Here is a 22353-nt window from a genome sequence, read left to right as displayed (position 1 = left end):
ACTAGTCACTACTCTCCCCCCCCCCCCCAATTAAATAGACTCCATGTTGATGTTTATGTGATTCTTGAATGTGTTTTTTTTAAAAAACATCTCACAAATCCACAGTTTTTGTCAAAGAACTGTGAGGTGAGCAGTCAAGAAGTTCAGTCTCCATTGCTCATGCTAAAAAGTTCGCTCTGAAACTGTCCACAGAGTTTAAGAATTTATTCAGTTCAGTGTCTTGGCAGATGTTTATGGGGAATCAGAGTAATCCTGGTAAATGAAATGCATCCGAGAAGAGCTAATGAAGTTTAGAAATGAGTTCTTAGCTTACTACATAATGTCTTAATTTGTGAGAGGCTTGTATGACTGCTTGAAACGGTAATTCCTTACGCAAACCCGTATCTGAAGAAGTATGCATGCACACGAAAGCTTATACCCAGAACAAACTTAGTTGGTCTCTAAGGAGCGACTGGACTATTTTTGAATTTTTAATTTCCATTTCACCTGGTTGATATTTTCAACCAATTTTATTTGGTCCACAGCACCGTTCTTCGGTGAAAACAAAACTTAAAATGAGGCACAAGCTTTCAGCACCAAATGACCTAATAGCAAGACTATTTTCTCTATAGGAAGCACTAATGGTACAGTGCTATGCCTCTGTGAACTCCATTATACCCATTAACAAGTAATGATTGCAAGCTTTTAACTGAGCCACTGAACACCCAATCCACAAGTTGTTGTTGTTGTTGTTGTTGTTGTTGTTGTTGTTGTTGTTATTATTATTATTAAGAATGAAAAGAGCAAAATGTTTTGCAAGACAACCATTTGCCATCTTGATAGAGCTTTGCTGCTTTGCTTTCTGGGAATTTTAGAAATTCTGCAAGAAAGACTGCAAGTAAGGAAGCTCCTCTTCGCCCAAATAACCAGCAATAAATATTCTGACAAGAATGACTTGACCAAAAAAAAGAAGGAGTCTTCTTATCAACGAGAATAGTGCAGTCAGCTTAGAGTTAGACACTTTCAGTTAAATCCTTGGCCATCTGTCAGGCATTTAGCTGTGATTCCTGCAATGCAGGGGGATAGACTAGATTACTCTTGGGATCCTGTCCAACTCTACAGTTCTGTGATTCCACTTCCACCTCTGTTTTGTACTATATTCTTGCATTTTCAGGATTTTCAAGCCCATTAAGTGTATTTCTAAGAACTACTGGTTTTCCTACCAGGCCAGTTGGAGGTTTAAGTGACACAAAAACATAACTGCACAATGAACACCCCTAGCAGCCCTCCTCGCACACGGCACGTCAAAACAGAAATTCCCAAGACCCTGTCTAGTCTCCACAACAATGCCTAAGAGAGTTTCTTTCTTATACTTAAAAGCCTTAAAAGTACTGATGTTTCAGGATTTAAATATAATATTCCAACTCTAAATATTCTCACCCAGCAGAGCTATAAAGACCCTAAATGGCACCTCGGCTGCTGCTGAGGTGGTCCTGTTGCTTGTCTGCCGAAAAAGGCAGCTGACACCACTCTCAAGTGCATCACTGCGCTTGGATTTTTGTCACTGCATTTGGCTGACCCCACAAACATCCCTCCACCCCACCAGCTGTAACACGTCCCTTGGCAAGATGAGGCAAGCAGATTTAATATTGCAAAACTTCTGCTAGTAAAATGCCTTGCTAACATGCTCAATGCTGTCAACAACTCCATGTTTTTACTTAGTAGGACCACTTCTGCCTAACCAGACAGTGGATAAAAATCCATGTTTTTCTTAAATATAAACAATTGAATTAATACATTATATCTATCTATATATCTATCTCTATCTCTATCTCTATCTCTATCTCTATCTCTATCTCTATCTCTATCTCTATCTCTATCTCTATCTCCATCGATATCGATATAGATATAGACGATTTTGGCTTAGATCCAAAGTGCATCTTCAGCCCTTGATCGTAAAAGGTTTATTTTACACTTGAGGTTTGTATGAGAAAGGCAAAACTAGTCCAAAGGTGGTGTTCTGCTTGCTCTAAAGCAGGGTTTTCAAAACTTGAGTCTCCAACTGTTTTTGGACTACAATTCCCATCAGGTCAGGGATGATGGGAATTGTAAGCCAAAATCAGCCGGGAACCCAGGTTTAGGAAACACTGCTTTAAACCTTGTGCAGCAGAAAAAAGGAGGTGATGTGGGAACAAGAAGAGAAAACCTTAAGATGCACTAAAGTACAATTTATTCAGTTAATCTTAGCCGGATAAATGACTAAATAGTATGCAAAAGTTGTGCAATCATTTCCATGTTCAGAAGCATGAGAATGGTGATAGAACGGACCTATAGCACCCTATCTACTTCTGCACTAACTCTTGTTAACTATTTGTGAAAAGGCACTAGCGGCTACTTTCCTTCAGTTCATGATTATTTCAACCCAACATCTGTGTGTGTGTGTAGATTTTTTAAAATGAATGGGTGGAATCCAACTGGTGCACTATCTCACGGAAGGGATTGCAATCCATCAGAGGCATCTTTACTGTCATTGTCCCATACAGAACAACGAAATTGAAAAAATCTACACCAGACATTCAAAAACCAACAAGCCGGCTATCTCAGCTATCCCAGCCTGGTTAGCCCCCTAAAAACTCTGATATCCCATAATTAAATACAATATACTTCCATAGAGACTACCTTACACTGTGTTTAAAACCAAGAGACAAAACCAAGGGACAAGAGAGAAGGAATTTTTTTGCTAAATTTGCCTTTCTCCTTGTCACCTGCTATGCCACCTTCCAGCCTGTTCTACAGGGCCCTCCAACTCTTTGTATCTGTTTTTGGTGGGAGCTGCAAGTAAGAGGGAGAAATTAAAAATCACCTTCCCTCATCTTCCATTAGCAGGTGTCTCTGCTACCATGAGCGTAGGGGAGCCACTTACATTCCACCCTGTCTTATTCCTTTTAAAATAAAACTGGGAAAATATCCCTAGAATGTAATCATACTTAAGTGCCATTAAAAAAAAGAATAGATATACTGCAAATTTGGGTTCAAGGTTCCATATGTTATTGTTAATATGCTGCTGCAAATCCATGCCCATGTCTAATACAGTAAGCCTATAACTTATGCACATATAACCTGCGCACTTGGCAAGAACAACAAAATTTTAAAAAATCAAATAAAAAGGGGGTGGAATAGGGAGCGGGCGTCCAGGAAAAAAGACTTTGGCAATCACACCTGCTATTGCATCCAATGTGTTTTGAGTTTAAGCGCAATCCTTGGATCATAACCCCCCATGTAAGTTGAGGGCTTGCTGTACCTGAAGTGCTTATGAACTGAATGTGAAAGAGTACAATTATTATTTATTAGTAGAGTTTGGTTTTGAAAACATCAAATGTGACAGTTGTTTCTCCTCCCACCCCCCTGCAAGTTCCCAAAAATGTACATCACTTTCAAGATGATTATTTCTGCCATTGGTAAACTTGGCTAAAGGGACATAGAGACCACTCAGTGCTTATCACTCTGCGATTGAAACCCACCTTGAAGATAGGACAGCTATGCACATGGGATATGTAAAGAACAGGAATAAGCAGCTGTTCCATCTTCTTCACTTGACTAACACCCCAGAGCTGCCTAATCCTATTTTTAAACAGTTTACACCTGAGAGAGACTTTTTCCTCCCAAATGGCCAGTAAAATCAAGTGGTGGTAATTGCTGTGAAGTTTAAGATTTCATATCTCTTCCTCTTCTTCTTCAACCTACAGATTGTTCATTAAGGAAAAGGAACAAAGATTTGCACATTACTTCCAACGTGGTTGAAAGGAATTACTTCAAAAGATACGATAAATATTTCATTTTGTGTTCCAAACCAGTTAAAACTAATTTTGTACAGCGGGGTATCTGAAAGATGTTGAAAATGATTTGAGATCAGAAGCAGAGGTGCGTAATAATTGGGGGGGGGTGACCTTTAAATCTACATAATACAACAATTCATTTTAAATTAACGCTGAGCAAACATGGTAAGCAGCTGTCTTACAAGTAACGAGTGATGTGGAGCAAACACAGCAAAGGGAGCCCCTTCTGCAGGGTTTCTACCAAAGGGGCACATTAAGTGACCCCACGCCACCCTACATAACAATAGCAATACAGTCATACCTTGTGTTGAAGTAGCTTCGGGATGAGTATTTTCGGGTTGCACTCCGCAGCAACCCGGAAGTAACGGAGCATGTTACTTCTGGGTTTCGCCGCTCACGCATGCACAAATGGTCATAATGATGTCACACGCATGTGCTGATGTGGGTTGCGTTCACTTCAGGATGCAAACAGGGCTCCGGAACGGATCCCGTTCGCATCCAGAGGTACCACTGTAATACACTGTGATGTAGAACCATATACACAATATACATTGTACATATTACATACAATATAAAAATTACATTGGACCATTATAATCAGATGGTCTGCATCACGTTTGGGAGTTTGAATGACAAAGAAGAGAAGAGACTTAGTAAGACCAGCAACTCCAGATGCAAAATAAAACCTGGAATTCAAGTCTGAGGCTTGGCACAGCTGCAAACACAGCTGCAACACAGGATCCCTTGTGGTGTGAGAAATCACAGAAAAGGCTGTGTGTTGTTCTTCAGAGGATCTCTCAGAATGACTGACAGAGAAAATGCAAAGGTGGAACGAGTTGCTTCATTTTTCCCCTTTGGAAAATTTTGCTTATACAAACTGCGCTGCTAGAAAACTCACTGATGTGTGTTGGTTACAATACTAAGATTTACTTAGGCTGGCAAGTTAGAACAAATTTATAACTGAAATTTGCACCAACCAAGTTTGCACTTTGTGACCTGGCAGTCAATAGCAAAAGCCCCCCCCCCCCCAAAAAAAAAAGAAACTTGCCCCAGCCCTTTAGGTCTTTACTGGCCCAACTAGAGCAAGGGAATGCTACCCCCTGAGGATGCAATGCAAGGTTTCCCCGGTGCCTTTCTCACCTTTAAAACCCCTCACATTTCCTGCTTGTTACAATGCAGTCCTTTCACCAAAAAGACTTGGACACAGAAATACTAAATACCAAAGAAAAGAAAGAGGCATTCAGGATTGATAAGAATGAAAGTCCTGAAATGTTTTGCAATACAGATTTGTCACGGAGACAGAGGTCTAAAACCATTTGTATGCATATGTTTAGATTCTGACCACACTTATTCTGCATTTGTGTCTTTTGGTTTCTTGATTCCCAGAAAATGTGTTCAGATCAGGATTAGAGGCAATGTTTGTGAATTATCTTTGTAAAAAGACATGTGGCTTAAATTTGATGAAAAAGCAGAAGGAAGGAAGGAAGGAAGGAAGGAAGGAAGGAAGGAAGGAAGGAAGGAGGCTGAAAAGCTCAGAAAGCTCTTTCAGAAAGAAAATGTGTGGCCAACAGCTCTGCAATGCCATCAAAGGCCTAGAAAACTTATATGGCTATAAGCAACAGTAACTGCTCTGAATAAGAGGAAGCACCATTTTAAATTCTAGTGCATCTATTTTTGTATGGAACATAGAGTAGCAAATGTATTTTAGAATAAAAACAAATTATTGCTAATTGAGTAGTTGCACTATTGAAGACAATATAGGTACAATACAAGAATAAGGTACCTATGCACTTAGATCATGGAATGTAACGTTATGAAGCAGTGTTTTAATGATTAATCCATCCTTTCTTCTCAACGTACCATTTTCAACCACTATTTCAGTGCCCCAATCAGTTTTGAAATTAAGATAGTATTTATCTGCAGAACATCTCCATGGTCATGGAAACCAGAAAGGGTTCCAAACTGAAATCACCATGACGTATAGAGTATAAAAGATTGCAAACTGATTGCACAATTAGAAGTAAAGTTTTGAATACTATCTAATAGGTCTGGACAATGTTTCATTCCAAAAAGAGTCAGTTTTTATTCATCCATTCTCTTCAAGCTGTGCAATATTAATACCTGCAATAAAGAGTTCCTGTCCTTATGATGGAGGATCACTGTAGCCAGCCCCAACGACACGTTCTCAAGATGGAGAGTGAGGGAACAGCTGCAGTCGCCTGCGGTTCCTGCACAATGTTTGCCATCTTGCCAAAGGTTGCAGGCAGCTTTACCTGCAGAAATTGCATGTTGGTTGCCCTCTTAAAAGACAAAGTCCAGCAACTGGAGGAACGTGTGGCTACGCTCCAAAGAATTAGAGAGCTGGAGCTCTTCTTGGAAGCAACAGAGCACACCGTCTCCACCAAGGAGGAGACAGGGGACTCCCCTGAGAAGGAGGCTAGTTCACCAACACGGGAGCCAGATATATGGAGAAACGTGACTCAAAGAAGTAGGAGGCCCAGGGTTCGCTCTGATTGTTTAGAAATACACAATCGCTTTGAGGTCCTCTCCCCTAGAATGGAAGACGAAGAGCAGACTCCATTTGAGGATCTCTCCCTCGTTACAGTCGATCAGGTATATGAAGACGAGCAGCAAAGTCAGTCCTCAGGGAATGTGCAGGCGACCTTGGAACGGACAGATCACGGAAGAACCCCAACCAAACCTAAGAGGAGGCGTGTAGTGGTGATAGGGGATTCCCTACTGAGGGGAACAGAAGCAGTGATCTGTGGGCCTGACAAGATGTCTCGGGAAGTGTGCTGTCTCCCCGGGGCTAAGATCCAAGATGTAACTGAACGACTACAAGGAATCATAAAACCCACTGACAAATACCCCTTCCTCTTGGTTCATGTGGGAACCAATGACACTGCAAGCAATAGCCTCCAGAAGATCAAAAGAGACTATGAGGCTCTGGGCAGGAAATTGAAGCAATTAAATGCACAAATTGTCATCTCATCTGTCCTCCCAGTTGAACGACGTGGCCCAGGGAGAGAGAGAAAAATAGTGGAAGTGAACAGCTGGCTTCGCAAATGGTGTAAACAGGAACGGTTTGGATTCTTAGATCACGGACTGCAGTTTCTTGAAGATGGACTTCTGGCAAGCGATGGGCTGCACCTCACAACGGTTGGGAGGAATGTTTTTGCCAAAAATCTCAGAAACCTCATCAGGAGGGCTTTAAACTGACTAATGTGGGGGAGGAAGACAGTGCTCCTGAAGGTAGGAGTCTATCAATTGATGAACATGATCATCCAAATGTCATAGACCAAATGGAGCAAACAGCACGCAGACCTAGTGGTGGGAGGAAAAAATCCTTAAATAAGAGACACAGGGGAATGATTAATGGACTTCAATGTCTGTACACTAATGCGCAAAGCATGGGTAATAAACAAGATGAGCTTGAGCTCTTGGTACAGCAAACTAAATATGACATAATAGGCATCACTGAAACCTGGTGGGATAAGTCCCACGACTGGAATGTAATAATGGAGGGTTACAATCTATTTCAGAGAAACAGACCAGACAAGAAAGGAGGAGGAGTGGCGTTATATGTCAGGGATGTGTATACCTGTGAAGAGATCCAAGATTTAGAACCTCAAAGCCAAAGTGAGAGCATTTGGGTCAAAATTAAGGGAGAGATGAATAACAGGGACCTCATTGTGGGAGTTTACTATAGATCCCCAAGCCAAATGGAGGACATAGATGATGCCTTCCTGGAACAGATGGCCAAGCATGCAAAAGGAAGGGAGATAGTAGTAATGGGGGACTTCAATTACCCGGATATTTGCTGGATGTCAAACTCAGCCAAGAGCATAAGGTCAAACAGATTCCTCACTGGCCTTGCAGACAACTTCATTGTCCAGAAAGTGGGAGAAGCAACAAGAGGAACAGCCATTTTAGATCTGGTCCTAACCAATGTTGATGACCTGGTTAGTGGGGTAGAAGTGGAAGGATCATTAGGCACGAGTGATCATGCTCTTCTGAAGTTTACTATACAGCGGAAAGGAGCAGCCAAGCATTCTAGGACTCAATTTCTTGACTTTAAGAAAGCCGACTTCATAAAACTTAGGGAAGTGCTGGGTGAGATCCCATGGACAGTAATACTAAAAGGAAAGGGAGTTCATGATGGCTGGGAGTTTGTTAAGAGGGAGATAGTAAAAGCACAACTTCAGGCAATACCAATGAGACGGAAACATGGAAGGTGCCTAAAGAAGCCAGGGTGGCTATCTAAAGAACTTTTAACTGAGTTAAGATTAAAAAAGGATGTGTACAAAAAATGGAAAAGGGGGGAAACCACCAAAGAGGAATTCAAACAAATAGCCAGCATGTGTAGACACAAAGTCAGAAAAGCTAAAGCACAGAATGAGCTCAGGCTTGCTAGAGAGGTTAAAAGCAACAAAAAAGGCTTTTATGGGTATGTTCGTAGCAAAAGGAAGAACAAAGAAACAGTGGGGTCACTCAGAGGAGAAGATGGTGAAATGCAAACAGGGGACACAGAAAGGGCTGAACTCCTCAATGCCTTCTTTGCCTCAGTCTTCTCCGATAAAGAAAACAATGCCCGACCTGAAGAATTTGGAGCAAATGATTCAGCAGAGGAAACACAGCCCAGAATAACTAAGGAGATAGTACAAGAATACTTGGCTAGTTTAGATGTATTCAAGTCTCCAGGGCCAGATGAACTGCATCCAAGAGTATTAAAAGAACTGGCAGATGTGATCTCAGAACCACTGGCAGTCATCTTTGAGAATTCCTGGAGAACAGGCGAAGTCCCGGCAGACTGGAGGAGGGCAAATGTTGTCCCTATTTTCAAAAAGGGGAAAAGAGAGGACCCAAATAATTACCGCCCAGTCAGTCTGACATCAATACCAGGGAAGATTCTGGAGCAGATCATTAAGCAAACAGTTTGTGAGCACCTAGAAAGGAATACTGTGATCACCAATAGTCAGCATGGATTTCTGAAAAATAAGTCGTGTCAGACTAACCTGATCTCGTTTTTTGACAGAATTACAAGCCTGGTAGATGAAGGGAACGCAGTGGATGTAGCCTACCTTGATTTCAGCAAGGCATTTGACAAGGTGCCCCATGATATTCTTGTAAAGAAGCTGGTAAAATGCGGTCTTGACTATGCTACCACTCAGTGGATTTGTAACTGGCTGACTGACCAAACCCAAAGGGTGCTCATCAATGGTTCCTCTTCATCCTGGAGAAGGGTGCCACAGGGTTCTGTCTTGGGCCCGGTCTTATTCAACATCTTTATCAACGACTTGGATGATGGACTCAAGGGCATCCTGATCAAATTTGCAGATGACACCAAACTGGGAGGGGTGGCTAACACCCCAGAGGACAGGATCACACTTCAAAACGACCTTGACAGATTAGAGAACTGGGCCAAAACAAACAAGATGAATTTTAACAGGGAGAAATGTAAAGTATTGCACTTGGGCAAAAAAAATGAGAGGCACAAATACAAGATGGGCGACACCTGGCTTGAGAGCAGTACATGTGAAAAGGATCTAGGAGTCTTGGTTGACTACAAACTTGACATGAGCCAATAGTGTGACGCGGCAGCTAAAAAAGCCAATGCAATTCTGGGCTGCATCAATAGGAGTATAGCATCTAGATCAAGGGAAGTAATAGTGCCACTGTATTCTGCTCTGGTCAGACCTCACCTGGAGTACTGTGTCCAGTTCTGGGCACCACAGTTCAAGAAGGACACTGACAAACTGGAACGTGTCCAGAGGAGGGCAACCAAAATGGTCAAAGGCCTGGAAACGATGCCTTATGAAGAACGGCTAAGGGAGCTGAGCATGTTTAGCCTGGAGAAGAGGAGGTTAAGGGGTGATATGATAGCCATGTTCAAATATATAAAAGGATGTCACATAGAGGAGGGAGAAAGGTTGTTTTCTGCTGCTCCAGAGAAGCGGACACGGAGCAATGGTTCCAAACTACAAGAAAAAAGATTCCACCTAAACATTAGGAAGAACTTCCTGACAGTAAGAGCTGTTCGACAGTGGAATTTGCTGCCAAGGTGTGTGGTGGAGTCTCCTTCTTTGGAGGTCTTTAAGCAGAGGCTTGACAACCATATGTCAGGAGTGCTCTGATGGTGTTTCCTGCTTGGCAGGGGGTTGGACTCGATGGCCCTTGTGGTCTCTTCCAACTCTATGATTCTATGATTCTATGATTCTATGATCCTCTTACCCCATGTCTGTTAAGTTGATTTGGAAGTTTACTTTGAAAGTCCAAATACACAATGTCAGCTCCTAGCCACATGCTTAATGACTCTCTGAAAGGACTCTAAAAAGTTGGTCAGACAATATTAACCCTTGCAGAAGCCATGTTGGCCCTCAGCAAGACGTGTTCTTCTAATATGGCAATTCTGTCTTTAGTAACACTTTCCAACCATTTCCCCAAAACAATGTTAAGCTAATCAGCCTGCAATTTCATGGATCGCTTTTTAAAAGTTGGTGCTACACTGGCCACTTTCCAGTCCTCAAGTATGGAGGCTGGTCTTACAAACAAGTTACACCTGTTTTTTTGTAAGAAAGTCAACAGCTTCACATCTGAGGTCTTTAAAAACTCTTGGAAGGGTAACATCTTGACTTGGTGATTTGTTGGTTTTTAATTCATCAACCCCTGACATATCCAGTTAAAAGGATCAGGTAGCAGATGATATGAAAGAGACCCTGCAAATCTGCTGCCAGTCAGAGTAGACAATACTGGCATTGAACAAGGCAGATTCCTATGTGCCTTTCTTCCTAAAATAAGCTGCCACCGCAAGAATGGCTGGGAATTCATTTGTTTCTGTTAGTTGATGGCTCATAAAATTTGACTTTTCAGACACAGACATAAGAGGCACAACTTTCCTCAAAGTCATAGCCAAAATGGATTTAAAAAACTATACAAACAATGGTCAGCGATTTGACTGCAGTACATAGGGACAAACATTCTGCTAGCCAGAGATATGGTAGCAATGGGAAACATCTGTTCCTTAAAACATGTTGCAAATTTACATTTTCAAAAGCTGTTTTCTCAGAACGCCATGGTCATTGCCAAATTTCCCCCTCAAAATTCTTTCACATACTTTACATTCTCATGTGCATTTCTGTTTAATTATTCTCTTTTGTATTGAAAACAAATATGAAAGTCAAGTAAAGGTCACCCATGAAGCATGAATGGACAAATCATGTGCACATGAGGGCCCCAAGGTAAAGACACCAACCCATAGCTGAACAATATGAAGTCATGCCAAAGGTGTAAAGAAATTGCAAAAGACCTTGATTAACTCCCCAATACTCCCAAGTTGCAGTGTCAGAAAGGCACAAGCCTTATTAAGGTGGGTTTTTATTATTCTTATTCTTATTTTAACTTCAGAGTTTCTTTGCATGTTTTAACTACAAATTTTCAAAGGATCATAGCTCAGTAATAGATTACATGTTCTGCAAAGAGAAGGTCCTCAGCATTACCAGGCAGGGCTCAGAGAAAACTTCCCTTCAGAGGCCTTGGAGAGCTACTGCTACTCAATGTAAAACAAGGGGGAAAGAACCTGATGGCCTCCAGTTGTCGTTGGACTAAATTTCCATCAATCTCAGCCAATACGACCAATGGTCAGGGATAATCAGTTTAATAAGCACATGTTTCCCCGCCTCTCAAGTAAATAATACTGAGCTTGGAAGATTGGTGGTCTGACTGAAACAGCCTGCAAGTTGGAACACAACACATTCATGGAAGAGATAATGGGATAATTCACTTAAGTCCACTTTCAGGTGGAAAGAAAACACTGGCTGAGATACAAAGTATTCACAATGAATTCTGGGAGCAGATGGCATTTTGGGAGTATGTTTCTTCAAGAGAATTCCACCCCAATTCCACAGCATCTAAACATAGCTCAGATGGTTAGAGCATGGTGATGATAATGCCAAGGTTGCAGGTTCGATCCTCGTAAGGGACAGCTGCATATTCCTGCACTGCAGGGGGCTGGACTAGATGATCCTCAAGGTCCCTTCCAACTCTACAATTTTATGATTCTATGACTTTCCAAAGCAGACTGTAATATGCCATTAAACTCTGCTGTTCTCTGTCCTGTAAAAGTAAAGGTACACCTGACTGTTGGGTCCAGTCACAGACGACTCTGGAGTTGCGTGCTCATCTTGCTCTATAGGCCGAGGAAGCCGGCTTTTGTCCGCAGACAGCTTCAGGGTCATGTGGCCAGCATGACTAAGCCGCTTCTGGCAAACCAGAGCAGCGCACGGAAATGCCGTTTACTTTCCCGCCGGAGCAGTACCTATTTATCTACTTGCACTTGGCGTGCTTACAAACTGCTAGGTGGGGAGGAGCTGGGACTGAACAACGGGAGCTCACCCCATCACGGGGATTTGAACCGCCGATCTTCTGATCAGCAAGCCCTAGCGCCACCCTAACCCTCTCTGCCCTGTAATTACCTATATAAATGAAGTCTTCTCACCTTCAACATTCATCTTACACTTATGGCCTCATGCCCTGTGATGAGAAAAGGCAATACAAACCCAAAAGGCTTTCATGCAAACAAACCTGCTTGAAGATTCAGAGAACTGATGGGAGGAAGTAGGAGACAATCCTCTGACTTCAGAGTAATCAGGAGGCTGGCTTCCTCCACAATTGAGAGCATCTATTTTGAAAGAGGGATCTGTATGGGGGACCAAGTCTGTTTGTTCTTCGACACTCAGTTTTTCTCCTAGAAAGAAAAAAAGCACAACCTAAAGGAAAGTAAATTGACTCAGCGACTGTTCAATTGATTCCCCGCCCCCCCCCCCCAACAATGTACCTATAGTCTTCTGCGTATAACTAGAACACGCAGAGATGAAAACACTGGGCTTTTGTGACTTGCACATTGCATGGCCCTTTTAAAAATCCATACAGTGGTACCTCGCAAGACGAAATTAATTCGTTCTGCGAGTTTTTTCATCTTGCGATTTTTTCGTCTTGCGAAGCACGGATTTTGGAAAAGCTTCAAAAATCACCAAAGTCTTCAAAAACCTCAAAAAGGCTACCACACTGCGTGCTATGAGTTGCTCCTCGAAGTCAAGTCGCAACTGCACCCCCTGAATGCACAGTTTTAAGAAAAAGGAAACAAACTTGCAAGACAAAGGAAACAAACTTGCAAGACGTTTTCGTCTTGCGAAGCAAGCCCATAGGGAAATTCGTCTTGCGAAGCAACTCAAAAAATGAAAAACTCTTTCGTCTTGTGAGTTTTTCGTCTTACGAGGCATTCGTCTTGCGAGGTACCACTGTACTTTATAATAAACTTCTTATGGTGAGACTTCAACAACTGTTTCAGCAATGTCTCTCTCTATATATCTGCCTCCACAGAGGCTCAGTGTTAAAGTGAAAGGAGAAATTACAAGGAATGGATTTCTCTCCCTACTGCAAAACAACAACTACTGCACAAACAGCCAATGCGAGTGAGTGGAATGCATGTGTTGTTGTATCAGTGAGATGTGGGTTTTTTTCCAATCACAAGATGAAACTAGGATAGAGAAAACTAGAAAAAAGAAGCACTCTCAGTGATGGCTCTGAATTATTCTCCTCATAATCACTGATCACAGAAGTCATGTGGTATTAAAGCTTTGTAACTCAAATATTATCTGGGTGCTTTTCAGCAAAGCTTTAGAATTACCACTGTTAGCCCTCTGCATAGCACAATTAATGTCCAATGGCTTGACTCCCAAAGTGCAGTTGCATGAGGGGAAGGTAATTTTGCTCAGGCAAGGAAGAATCCACAGTTTTCACCAATTTCTCAGACCCACTTCAGTTCCTAACCCCATCCTTCAGGGGCAGCTTTTCAAGAAGGCTGGGGTGGGTGGGGGCTGCACTGAATGGGGAAAGGCTTAGGTATAATGGATACAATTAGGTATTCTATCACCTATTGTTATTAACTGGAAAACAGTGTTCTCCACATGTTGTTGGACTACAGTTCCCGTTGTCCTTGACCATGCTATGCTGGCTGGGGCTGATGTACGACAACTCCCATCAGTACTACAACAACATATGGAGGGAACTATGCTGATCCTTGATCTCATGGTAACCCTTTCCATAGCACTGCAATGGAAGAATAGTGCACGCTTGGCAAATCCACATCGGGATCAACTCTCGCCTGGAAACCAATGTCCCCACCGTGAAAGGATGTGTGAATCCAAAATTGGCCTCCACAGTCACTTACGGACTCCTTGTTAAAACCGTGTTTATGGAAAACAATCTTACTCGGCTATGAGTGATCGCCAAAGAAGAAGAAAACTCCCATCAGTACTACAACAAGGGAAACAGTGTTGCCCTAGAACAGGCTCCCTCAACCTCGGCCCTCCAGATGTTTTGAGACTACAATTCCCATCATCCCTGACCACTGGTCCTGCTAGCTAGGGATCGTGGGAGTTGTAGGCCAAAAACACCTGGAGGGAAGCCTGCCCTAGAAGATAAGCTGCATGAAGCTGCTAGCCAAGTTCTGTGGCTTGCCGGATATTTGCCAGTCCCAAGGCAAGCCACAAGAAGGACACTTGTCAGCCCCCTGATGGGGCACCAGAAATCACCAGTGGTCTGTATTGGGACATTAGCTGCGCAGGCATGATTTAAGATATGCCTTGAAACCAAAGGGGATCTAGCGGCACCCACATTTCAGTTCTGCCTCTGCTGTGGACCCACACTTTGATTCCCAATTCTTTGTAAACCGCTTTGTGATATTTTCTGGTGAAAAGTGATTTATAAACTTCCAACCCTACAATTCTATAATTCTATGAAATAAGTGAGCAAATAACACTACAACGCAATCGGCTGGGATAGCTCAGTCCGTAGAGCATGACACTCTTACTCTCATGGTCATGGGTTCGAGCCCCACATTGGACAAAAAGATTCCTGAACTGCAGGGGGTTGGACTAGATGACCCTTGTGGTCCCTTTCCAACTCTACAATTCTATGATTCTAATACCTACAGCGTCACCATGCTTTTAAAGAACTATGCTATCTGTTGTAAAGGAGATAATTGTGAACATTTGTTGACCTTGTAGGTCACCCTCGTATTGTGGCTTTTATTATGTTATCTAAATGTGTTGATAGGTTTGCTAGTTTTTTTGCAAAACAACAATCCTTCTAAAAAGAGTGCAGAGAGAGAGGAATGTAAGTTTGGACTTCTTCCATCCAATAATATTTCGAAATATACAAAGCGGGACAACTATCGCCAAACAGGCTAAACGTGATAACTTTTATTCTTGGAAGCATCTCAAGCTTGCTTTGGCTTCAAGAACTGCATACGATGTCAGCGATAAGGTTCAAAAAACATCTTGGTATTTCTATTTATTTTTATTCAAGAGGGCTTTTGCTAAGTGAAACAAGTCAAGAGCCTCTGACAGGACAAAATAGCAATCTTGTTAACTTGAGAAGGGCTGGGGTTTAGACAACTTAAACGAAACCGACTGCCAACATGAAAATGCAAAAGATGCAGTCAAAAATGAGGCTCCCCATATATGGGATAAAAATAACAACCATAATAATTTTAATAACAAACCAAGATCAAAAAACACAGTTTGATTCTGGTTTGCATTATCTAACTTTGATTTGAACAGCCCAGAGTTTCTGAATTCAGAACACATAGGATGTGTTCTGATGGGTGTCTGAAGCAGCCTGGGATGTGAAAGATAGATTATTTTGAATTACTGGTAGTCAACACAGAATAAAAGTAAGGTTCGGTGTAATAAGAACACCCAATTCCCCCCTGAGCTGGAAGTCCACAATGTACTAAATTATACCACACATTTCAGGCCCCATCATGGTTAAAGTGTCCACTAAGCAAGGAGCAGAAATGCCTTCCTATGTCAAGGGCTAATAAGGAAATCTGAAGTTTCCAACAAGTGGTTTTACATGCTCACATTTAAAAGAGAGAGCTGATTCTAATGAAACGCTGACAATGGCCGATGTTGAAATACAGTAAGCTCACAACTTACATGCATTCAACTTATGTGCATTCAGCTTTACAGGCTTGGCAAAAAAATAAGAAGAAGAAAGGGGGCGGGGGCAGACGTCTAGGAAAAAAAGACTGGCAATCCTACCCACCACTGGTGTTTTGGCCATATGCAATTTTGGCTTTAGGAGCAATCCCTGGAATGTAAACCTCACATAAGTTGAGGACTTATTGTACTACCTTTCCAGACTCAGCTTAGAATACACTTACATAAATACAATAATAATCTGGCTTAAAGTTAGGCAAATATTTCAGAAACCTGTCAAACCAAGCTCTTGGAAAATCAAGCTTCTGTTCTTTGAACAATTAATATCCAACATTAGTAAAGGTAAAGGGACCCCTGACCATTAGGTCCAGTCGTGGCCGACTCTGGGGTTGCGGCGCTCATCTCGCTTTATTGGCCAAAGGAGCCGGCGTACAGCTTCCGGGTCATGTGGCCAGCATGACTAAGCTGCTTCTGGCGAACCACAGCAGCGCACAGAAATGCCAGACATTAATATCCAACATTAATTTGCCTTAATCAGCACTGCGTACCAGTTTCCATAGGTAGTTCTTGAACAGTTGCCTCTTCCTGCTCTGGTCCTTCTTCCTTTATTTTACTTGCATTTTTCTTTCTCTTGTTCACTTGGTCAATTAAAGCCTGAAATTCAGCCTTATGTTTTTTTCCTGAAAAACAAAATCACATTGGCACATAAGGAGCAAACGGAATACATAAATATACTAACAGAATAGAAAGTGCTGGTGAAGAGCTGGTGCTGGCTGGGGCTGATGGAAGTGGGAGGCCAGGCCATCCTGAGGGCACCACGTTGACAAAGGCTCCTCTAATTGCTCATTCACTTTCAATTTCAGGTGCATTTTCACCTAAAGCGATTCACAGCAACAGATCCTCACGACAAACTGGTGGATGCTAGCAATTACACCAGGCAATATAAGTTGTAAATAGCCACTTGCCCATAGCTAAGAGCAATTACTATCAGCCAAAAAGACAGGAGAGGGCTTTAAAAAATAATAAAAATAGAAAGAGTTGGCACTCCCTTCCTTCTTATCAAGGATACAGGTACATCCCAAAAGGTGCCCCCCCCCCAAAAAAGGTATGTTGACTAGTAACCTTTCTGGACTCATTTGCAAGGCAGAAATATTTTCTGCTCTTAATGCAATTTCATTCATTACTCCTACTCACCGTGGAAATAACGAAAATAATGGTTTTTAATCTTTTATTTTTATGTTGTGAACCATCCTGAAATCTACATGTAAAGAGCAGTATACACATTTAATAAATAAAATAAACAAACAATGCTGTTGTAACCCACATTAAATGACACTATGGAAATATCACAAATAGTGCTTTGACAGAAACAGTTATTTACTTAAAAATCACTGATTTCACAACAAGCTTCACACCCACCAATTTCATTGTCCAGATATTTAATACTGGTAGTGCTGTACCCATCAAAAACAATAGTGACATTTCCATCTGTGACTGATGTCAAATATGATGCTGATACACTCATTTGTGGGAGGGAAAGAATTACAATTAGCAGAAGAAGGGGATGAGACATTCACTGCTGACATCATAGATATCCTGGTCCTTCCCTTGTATCTTGGAAATGATGGAGGCCACAACATCCTCAAAATATCAACCATCTTACTGCTCCTGAAAATGCTATGAGTGGCTGTGCTACATTCAGCTCTATTCTTGGAAGGTACATATATCCCATCTCTATTCCATCTTCCTTGCCAAAAAACAAACCAACTATATTGCCCAAAAACCAAACAAAAAATGTCCTCAAGGATTAGCTTGTGGACAGATCAAGTGCAAAATACCGCCATCTGTATATGATGAAAATCCAGACTGATGCAGTGAATTGCCACCTGTGCAGATATGTGTGATACGACACGGGGATGGTAACTTTTGCATGAGGAAAGGTTTGCTCAGTGGTTTGCAAACACTACAGTGGAAGTACCTGCACAAATATGTCAGCAATGATTAGTGAGGAGGAGGAGGAATAAGCAGCAGCAATACATGTGCTCATTCATTTACCGTATTTTTCGCACCATAGGACGCACCGGACAATAGGACGCACCTTGTTTTAGAGGGGGGAGAACAAGAAAAAAAAAATCTCCCCCTCTCTGCCCAGCGCCCCTTCAGCGAAGCGGCAGGAGGTGCTGCGCAGAGAGGGGGAGAATTTCCCCCCTCTTGTTTTCCTGCTCTAAAACAAGGTGCCGTTTAAGGTGCGTTCAGGCGGCTACCTTGGAAGCCTGGAGAGCGAGAGGGGTCGGTGCGCAACGACCCCTCTCGCTCTCCAGGCTTCAGGTTTCTTTCGACATGCTCTTTGGGGCTGGCGGGGGGAAGCCCACCACCAGCCCCAAAGAGCAGGTCAGGGAGCAGTGGAAAGGCGCAGCGGAGAGGCTGCTGCCATAGTCGCACGTCACTTCTCCAGCTGGGAGAGAGTAAGCGGGGCTTCTTTAGCCCCACGCGGCTCTCCCGGCTGGAGAGGTGGCACGCGGCTAAAGAGGCTCCTGCCATAGCCGCGCGTCACCTCTCCAGCCAGGAGAGGGTCGCGGGTTGCTTCTTTAGCCCCGCGCACGCTCTCCTGGCTGGAGAGGTGACACGCGACTATAGAGGCTCCTGCCATAGCTGCGCGTCACCTCTCCAGCCGGGAGAGGGCCGCGGGGCTATGGCGTCTTCACTCCAGAGGACGCACACACATTTCCCCTTCATTTTTGAAGGGGAAAAAGTGCGTCCAATAGAGTGAAAAATACGGTAAATGGGTTCAATTACTTCACAGTATTCTCTTTCGAAGGCCTTTATGGATGGTTTTCAATAAAGCTCAACAACAGAAAATGATCACCTTTCCCTTCTTGTGCGACTAGATATTGGTAAATGCTGAATACATAACAAAGAGGCATGAAATTAGAATGGTAATTTTTTGAGTTAGATGACATTAAGGGCAATCTTAGACTTTTCTCTTCTACAGTAATGGGTAAGAACACATATACACACACACACACACACCCAGCCCCTGCGTGGGTTGTTGATTTTCTTACAGTTCCCGCTGCTAAAAGGACCGATGTAACTAGACTGTATTTTTACTGAAATATTTCAGAGGTGCTTCACCTACACACAGCCCACATAGCAGTGTTATCAGTTTATCGAGAGAAGCATGTCCATCCTGCTCAGCTAAAATGCTCCAATGCACAGGTCTAAAATCTCTGCTACTTTTCCCTCCCTGAGCTTCTCTGCTTTATGAGCAGCAGATCTCTTGTCAAAGACATCAATTTAACCAGGATATTACTGAAGGAAATATATGTGTGTGTCACATACAAATTCTACTCTATCTGTTAGCAGAGTATTCAGGGTACTTATGATGACTGCATTCATTTCATCATCTTCTGGTATTTTGTGAAAGGAGTGCTTCTCCTTTTTGGATATCCCTAATCCCCTCATTAAAGAGTTTGAAAAATGAGACAGCAGCTCAGGCAGTAGATTATCTGTACTGGGCATCACCTTCCAGGTTCCATCAGAACACATTATGTACCCAAAAGTGTGGGGAGTAAGGGGGGCCACCAGGGGGCGCATTGGAAGATGGCCGACAATAACATCTCTCCGACCCACACGAGGTAATTAAGAGGCTGTTATGGGAGTATGCAGCCTCCCTTGCCCCCCCCCAGGGAATGGGGGGGGGACTGCCTTGCCTGCTGTGCCCATTATTCACCCCCAGATTCGAAAGAAGGGGGTGAGGGCACTAGGCACAAAGCCCTCGGGTGGTGTCGGCTCTCCCGGACGCTGTCTCGGAATCGTGCACTGGTTTGCATCAGCTCGAAATATTTTATTGGAATAGAAGCAAATGCACATATTTCAAGTGAAGATCGGGAGTAAAGACTGCTGATTAATGGGATCTCTGTGATGTGGAGCCATGGTTGGACAATAAATTAAGTGAAGACTCATCATTAAAAGATCGGTATGTCAGAGCAAAACAGAAAGGGGGGGAGGAAAAAACTTTTCTTTTTTTGTCTTATGTGAGTACTCAATAATCCTCCCTCCCAGAGAGAAAGAATCTTAGCAAACTACTAATCACAAGCAGGAGATTAGGAACTGTGTGGAAATGAATTACTGATCAAAGAGAGGACTGGTGGGAACATTGGATGGAAAGAAAGATTTGTGACGCAGTTACAAATGGAGTTTCGTTAAGACAGGCCTGCCCACTGGAGGACGAGGGGGAGGAGGACCATGGTCATTGGAATGTGAATGAATGTATGGTTATCGGAATGTGAATTTGACCTGGCAGGGCCCCCGGAGATACAGATTGGTAGGCCTGTGGAGATCAACGGACAGACTGTGGGAATGTTCTTTGCGGAGACGTGGAAATGGCGTCTGTCCTTTGTGTGATATGGCTCTTGGAGAGTGTAAAATCCACACAGGATATGTTTGTTTTCAACCCGCTTGTGAAGATTATCAGAGATCACAAAGAAAGGAATATATGATAACAACAAGAAGATGAGGAAAATAACAAAGAGACTATCTGGACAGAATTGGACAGAACTGTGTAATTAATGCAGTAGCAAGAGTGTTCGGATCCCTTTCGAAGCTCGAAGTATGGGTACCCCCAACAAAATTTCTAAAATTTGGCTGTATAATTTGGAACTAATGTGATTTGGAATTAATGTGATTTGATTGGCCTGTTAATAAAAAAAAAATTTTAAAAAAGTGTGGGGAGTACATCATTTAAAGGGCTCGTAGGGAGACAAAACATAACTGTTTAAAAGTGATTTTAGTGTTGAAGAATACTGACTTGATATTTTGGTTTGTTCCAAGGCCAAAACTATTTATTTGGCTTGTGAGACTAACATCTTTAAAGTGACAGAAAAGCTGGGATAAACAGAACACTCATTTCCTTTTAAAAACTTAAAGAAGCCCTAATCCCAAAGCATAGCATGTAATAAAACTTCAGAAACATTCTTTAAAAGTTCAGATTTGCTAATAAAAAAGTGACTGCTCAAGAAATCCACTAAGAATCTCTGAGATAGCGGAGGGCTCCGGTGAAAGAGGGAATAATAATTTGATGAATGACAATTTTGATAATAAATGATATAGCAGCCCTCAGCAACTTACTTAAAAGGCACTTTTGAAGACTTCGCAGGATAACTGTATTTTGTATGCAAGCACAATACACATAGTCTGCCTTCTCAGAAATCCATCCAAACAGGCCATCCACAGAGACTTCTGAATGCCAAACCATCCATTAAGCAGAATGCAAGCAGATGGACAGGCTACATTGTTTGCTGCTTATTCCAAAAACTGGGAAAATGAAATGTTTTCCCAACACTATTTGACAAACAGCATTAAAAACAACAGTCCAACAATAAGGATGCAACCCTTCTTTCCTGTGACTATTTACTGCTAACAAACAAACAAGCACACACGCTTGTGCTAGTTATACAACTGTAGAAATCTTTAAGAGAATTATGCAGAAGAGTAATTGACAATACCAACTGACAAATAATAAATTCTACTGGAACCCAGGGATGACACCAGGAAACAATTCCCCCTATATCAGAGCAAGAAATATTAAATATCTGCATTGTGCCTCTTTTTTCCCTAGTGAAGCTAATGCCAGCTCTCTCCCCCCCCCCAAGGGGACGGATTGTTCCAGAAAATGGCATGCGGGAAATGCTTAAACGCATCTTCACTGCTGCCACCACTCAGATCAAAATCAAATCCACAACGTGCTGAAGATAACTGCTTCTATGTTTTAACAAACAATTATTAACACATTTGGGAGATCAGGTTTGGATTTCCATGTCACGTCTGTTCTGGCCCTAAGACAGCACAGTGGTACCTCGGGTTAAGAACTTAATTCGTTCTGGAGGTCTGTTCTTAACCTGAAACTGTTCTTAACCGGAGGTACCACTTTAGCTAATGGGGCCTCCCGCTGCCGCCGCACAATTTCTGTTCTCATCCTGAAGCAAAGTTCTTAACCCGAGGTACTATTTCTGGGTTAGCGGAGTCTGTAACCTTAAGTGTCTGTAACCCGAGGTACCACTGTAATTGTCTGTTGTTATTACTGCTACATCACCCTTCATCCAAGAAGCTTAAGGCAGTATGCAGGAATGTCACCCTCTTTGAATATTACAACCTACCCTCTGTTTCTCCTGGCACTCTCTCTACTACCCCAAGTTGCATCCTGATTGAATGCTCTTAAAGACATTACCCACACTTCCTTAGTTTTGGTCTCATTAACCTAATGGTTTAAAAACAGGGCTGGGAAACCTGCAAATTTCTGCATGGCTTCAAGGAGTTTAAGCACCAGCTACAATTAGCTACATTGCTATGTATCTTAAATCTGTAAGCTAAGAAAAAAACATTTGCACAAACTGTAGCGTGACATTTGCTGTTTTCAGAAACATTATAAACAAAAACATGTATTAGCTTGTGGCTCTCTAGCAGCCTGTCTCGTTCCAAGCTGAACCCTCTGCATACCCAAGCCTAAAAATTTATTACAACACATTCTGCCAAAGTAT

At 42.4% G+C, this 22353-nt stretch overlaps 1 protein-coding gene across 3 annotated transcripts in view; it reads right to left on the bottom strand.

Annotated features, from left to right (window-relative positions):
• RAD18 (RAD18 E3 ubiquitin protein ligase) overlaps positions 1-22353 on the bottom strand; it is a 112471-nt gene that overhangs the window by 34714 nt on the left and 55404 nt on the right. For all 3 annotated transcript variants that reach the window (XM_081853404.1, XM_081853405.1, XM_081853406.1), the window contains 2 exons: positions 16366-16497; positions 12396-12558 (listed from right to left, as the gene is read on the bottom strand). In XM_081853404.1, coding sequence (XP_081709530.1) covers positions 12396-12558; positions 16366-16497 — 295 coding nt within the window. The remainder of the gene's footprint in view (positions 1-12395; positions 12559-16365; positions 16498-22353) is intronic.

Source organism: Podarcis erhardii, assembly GCF_964252035.2.
Source record: "Podarcis erhardii genome assembly, chromosome: 2".
NCBI lineage: Eukaryota > Metazoa > Chordata > Lepidosauria > Squamata > Lacertidae > Podarcis > Podarcis erhardii.
This window is presented reverse-complemented; position numbering and strand designations above follow the sequence as displayed.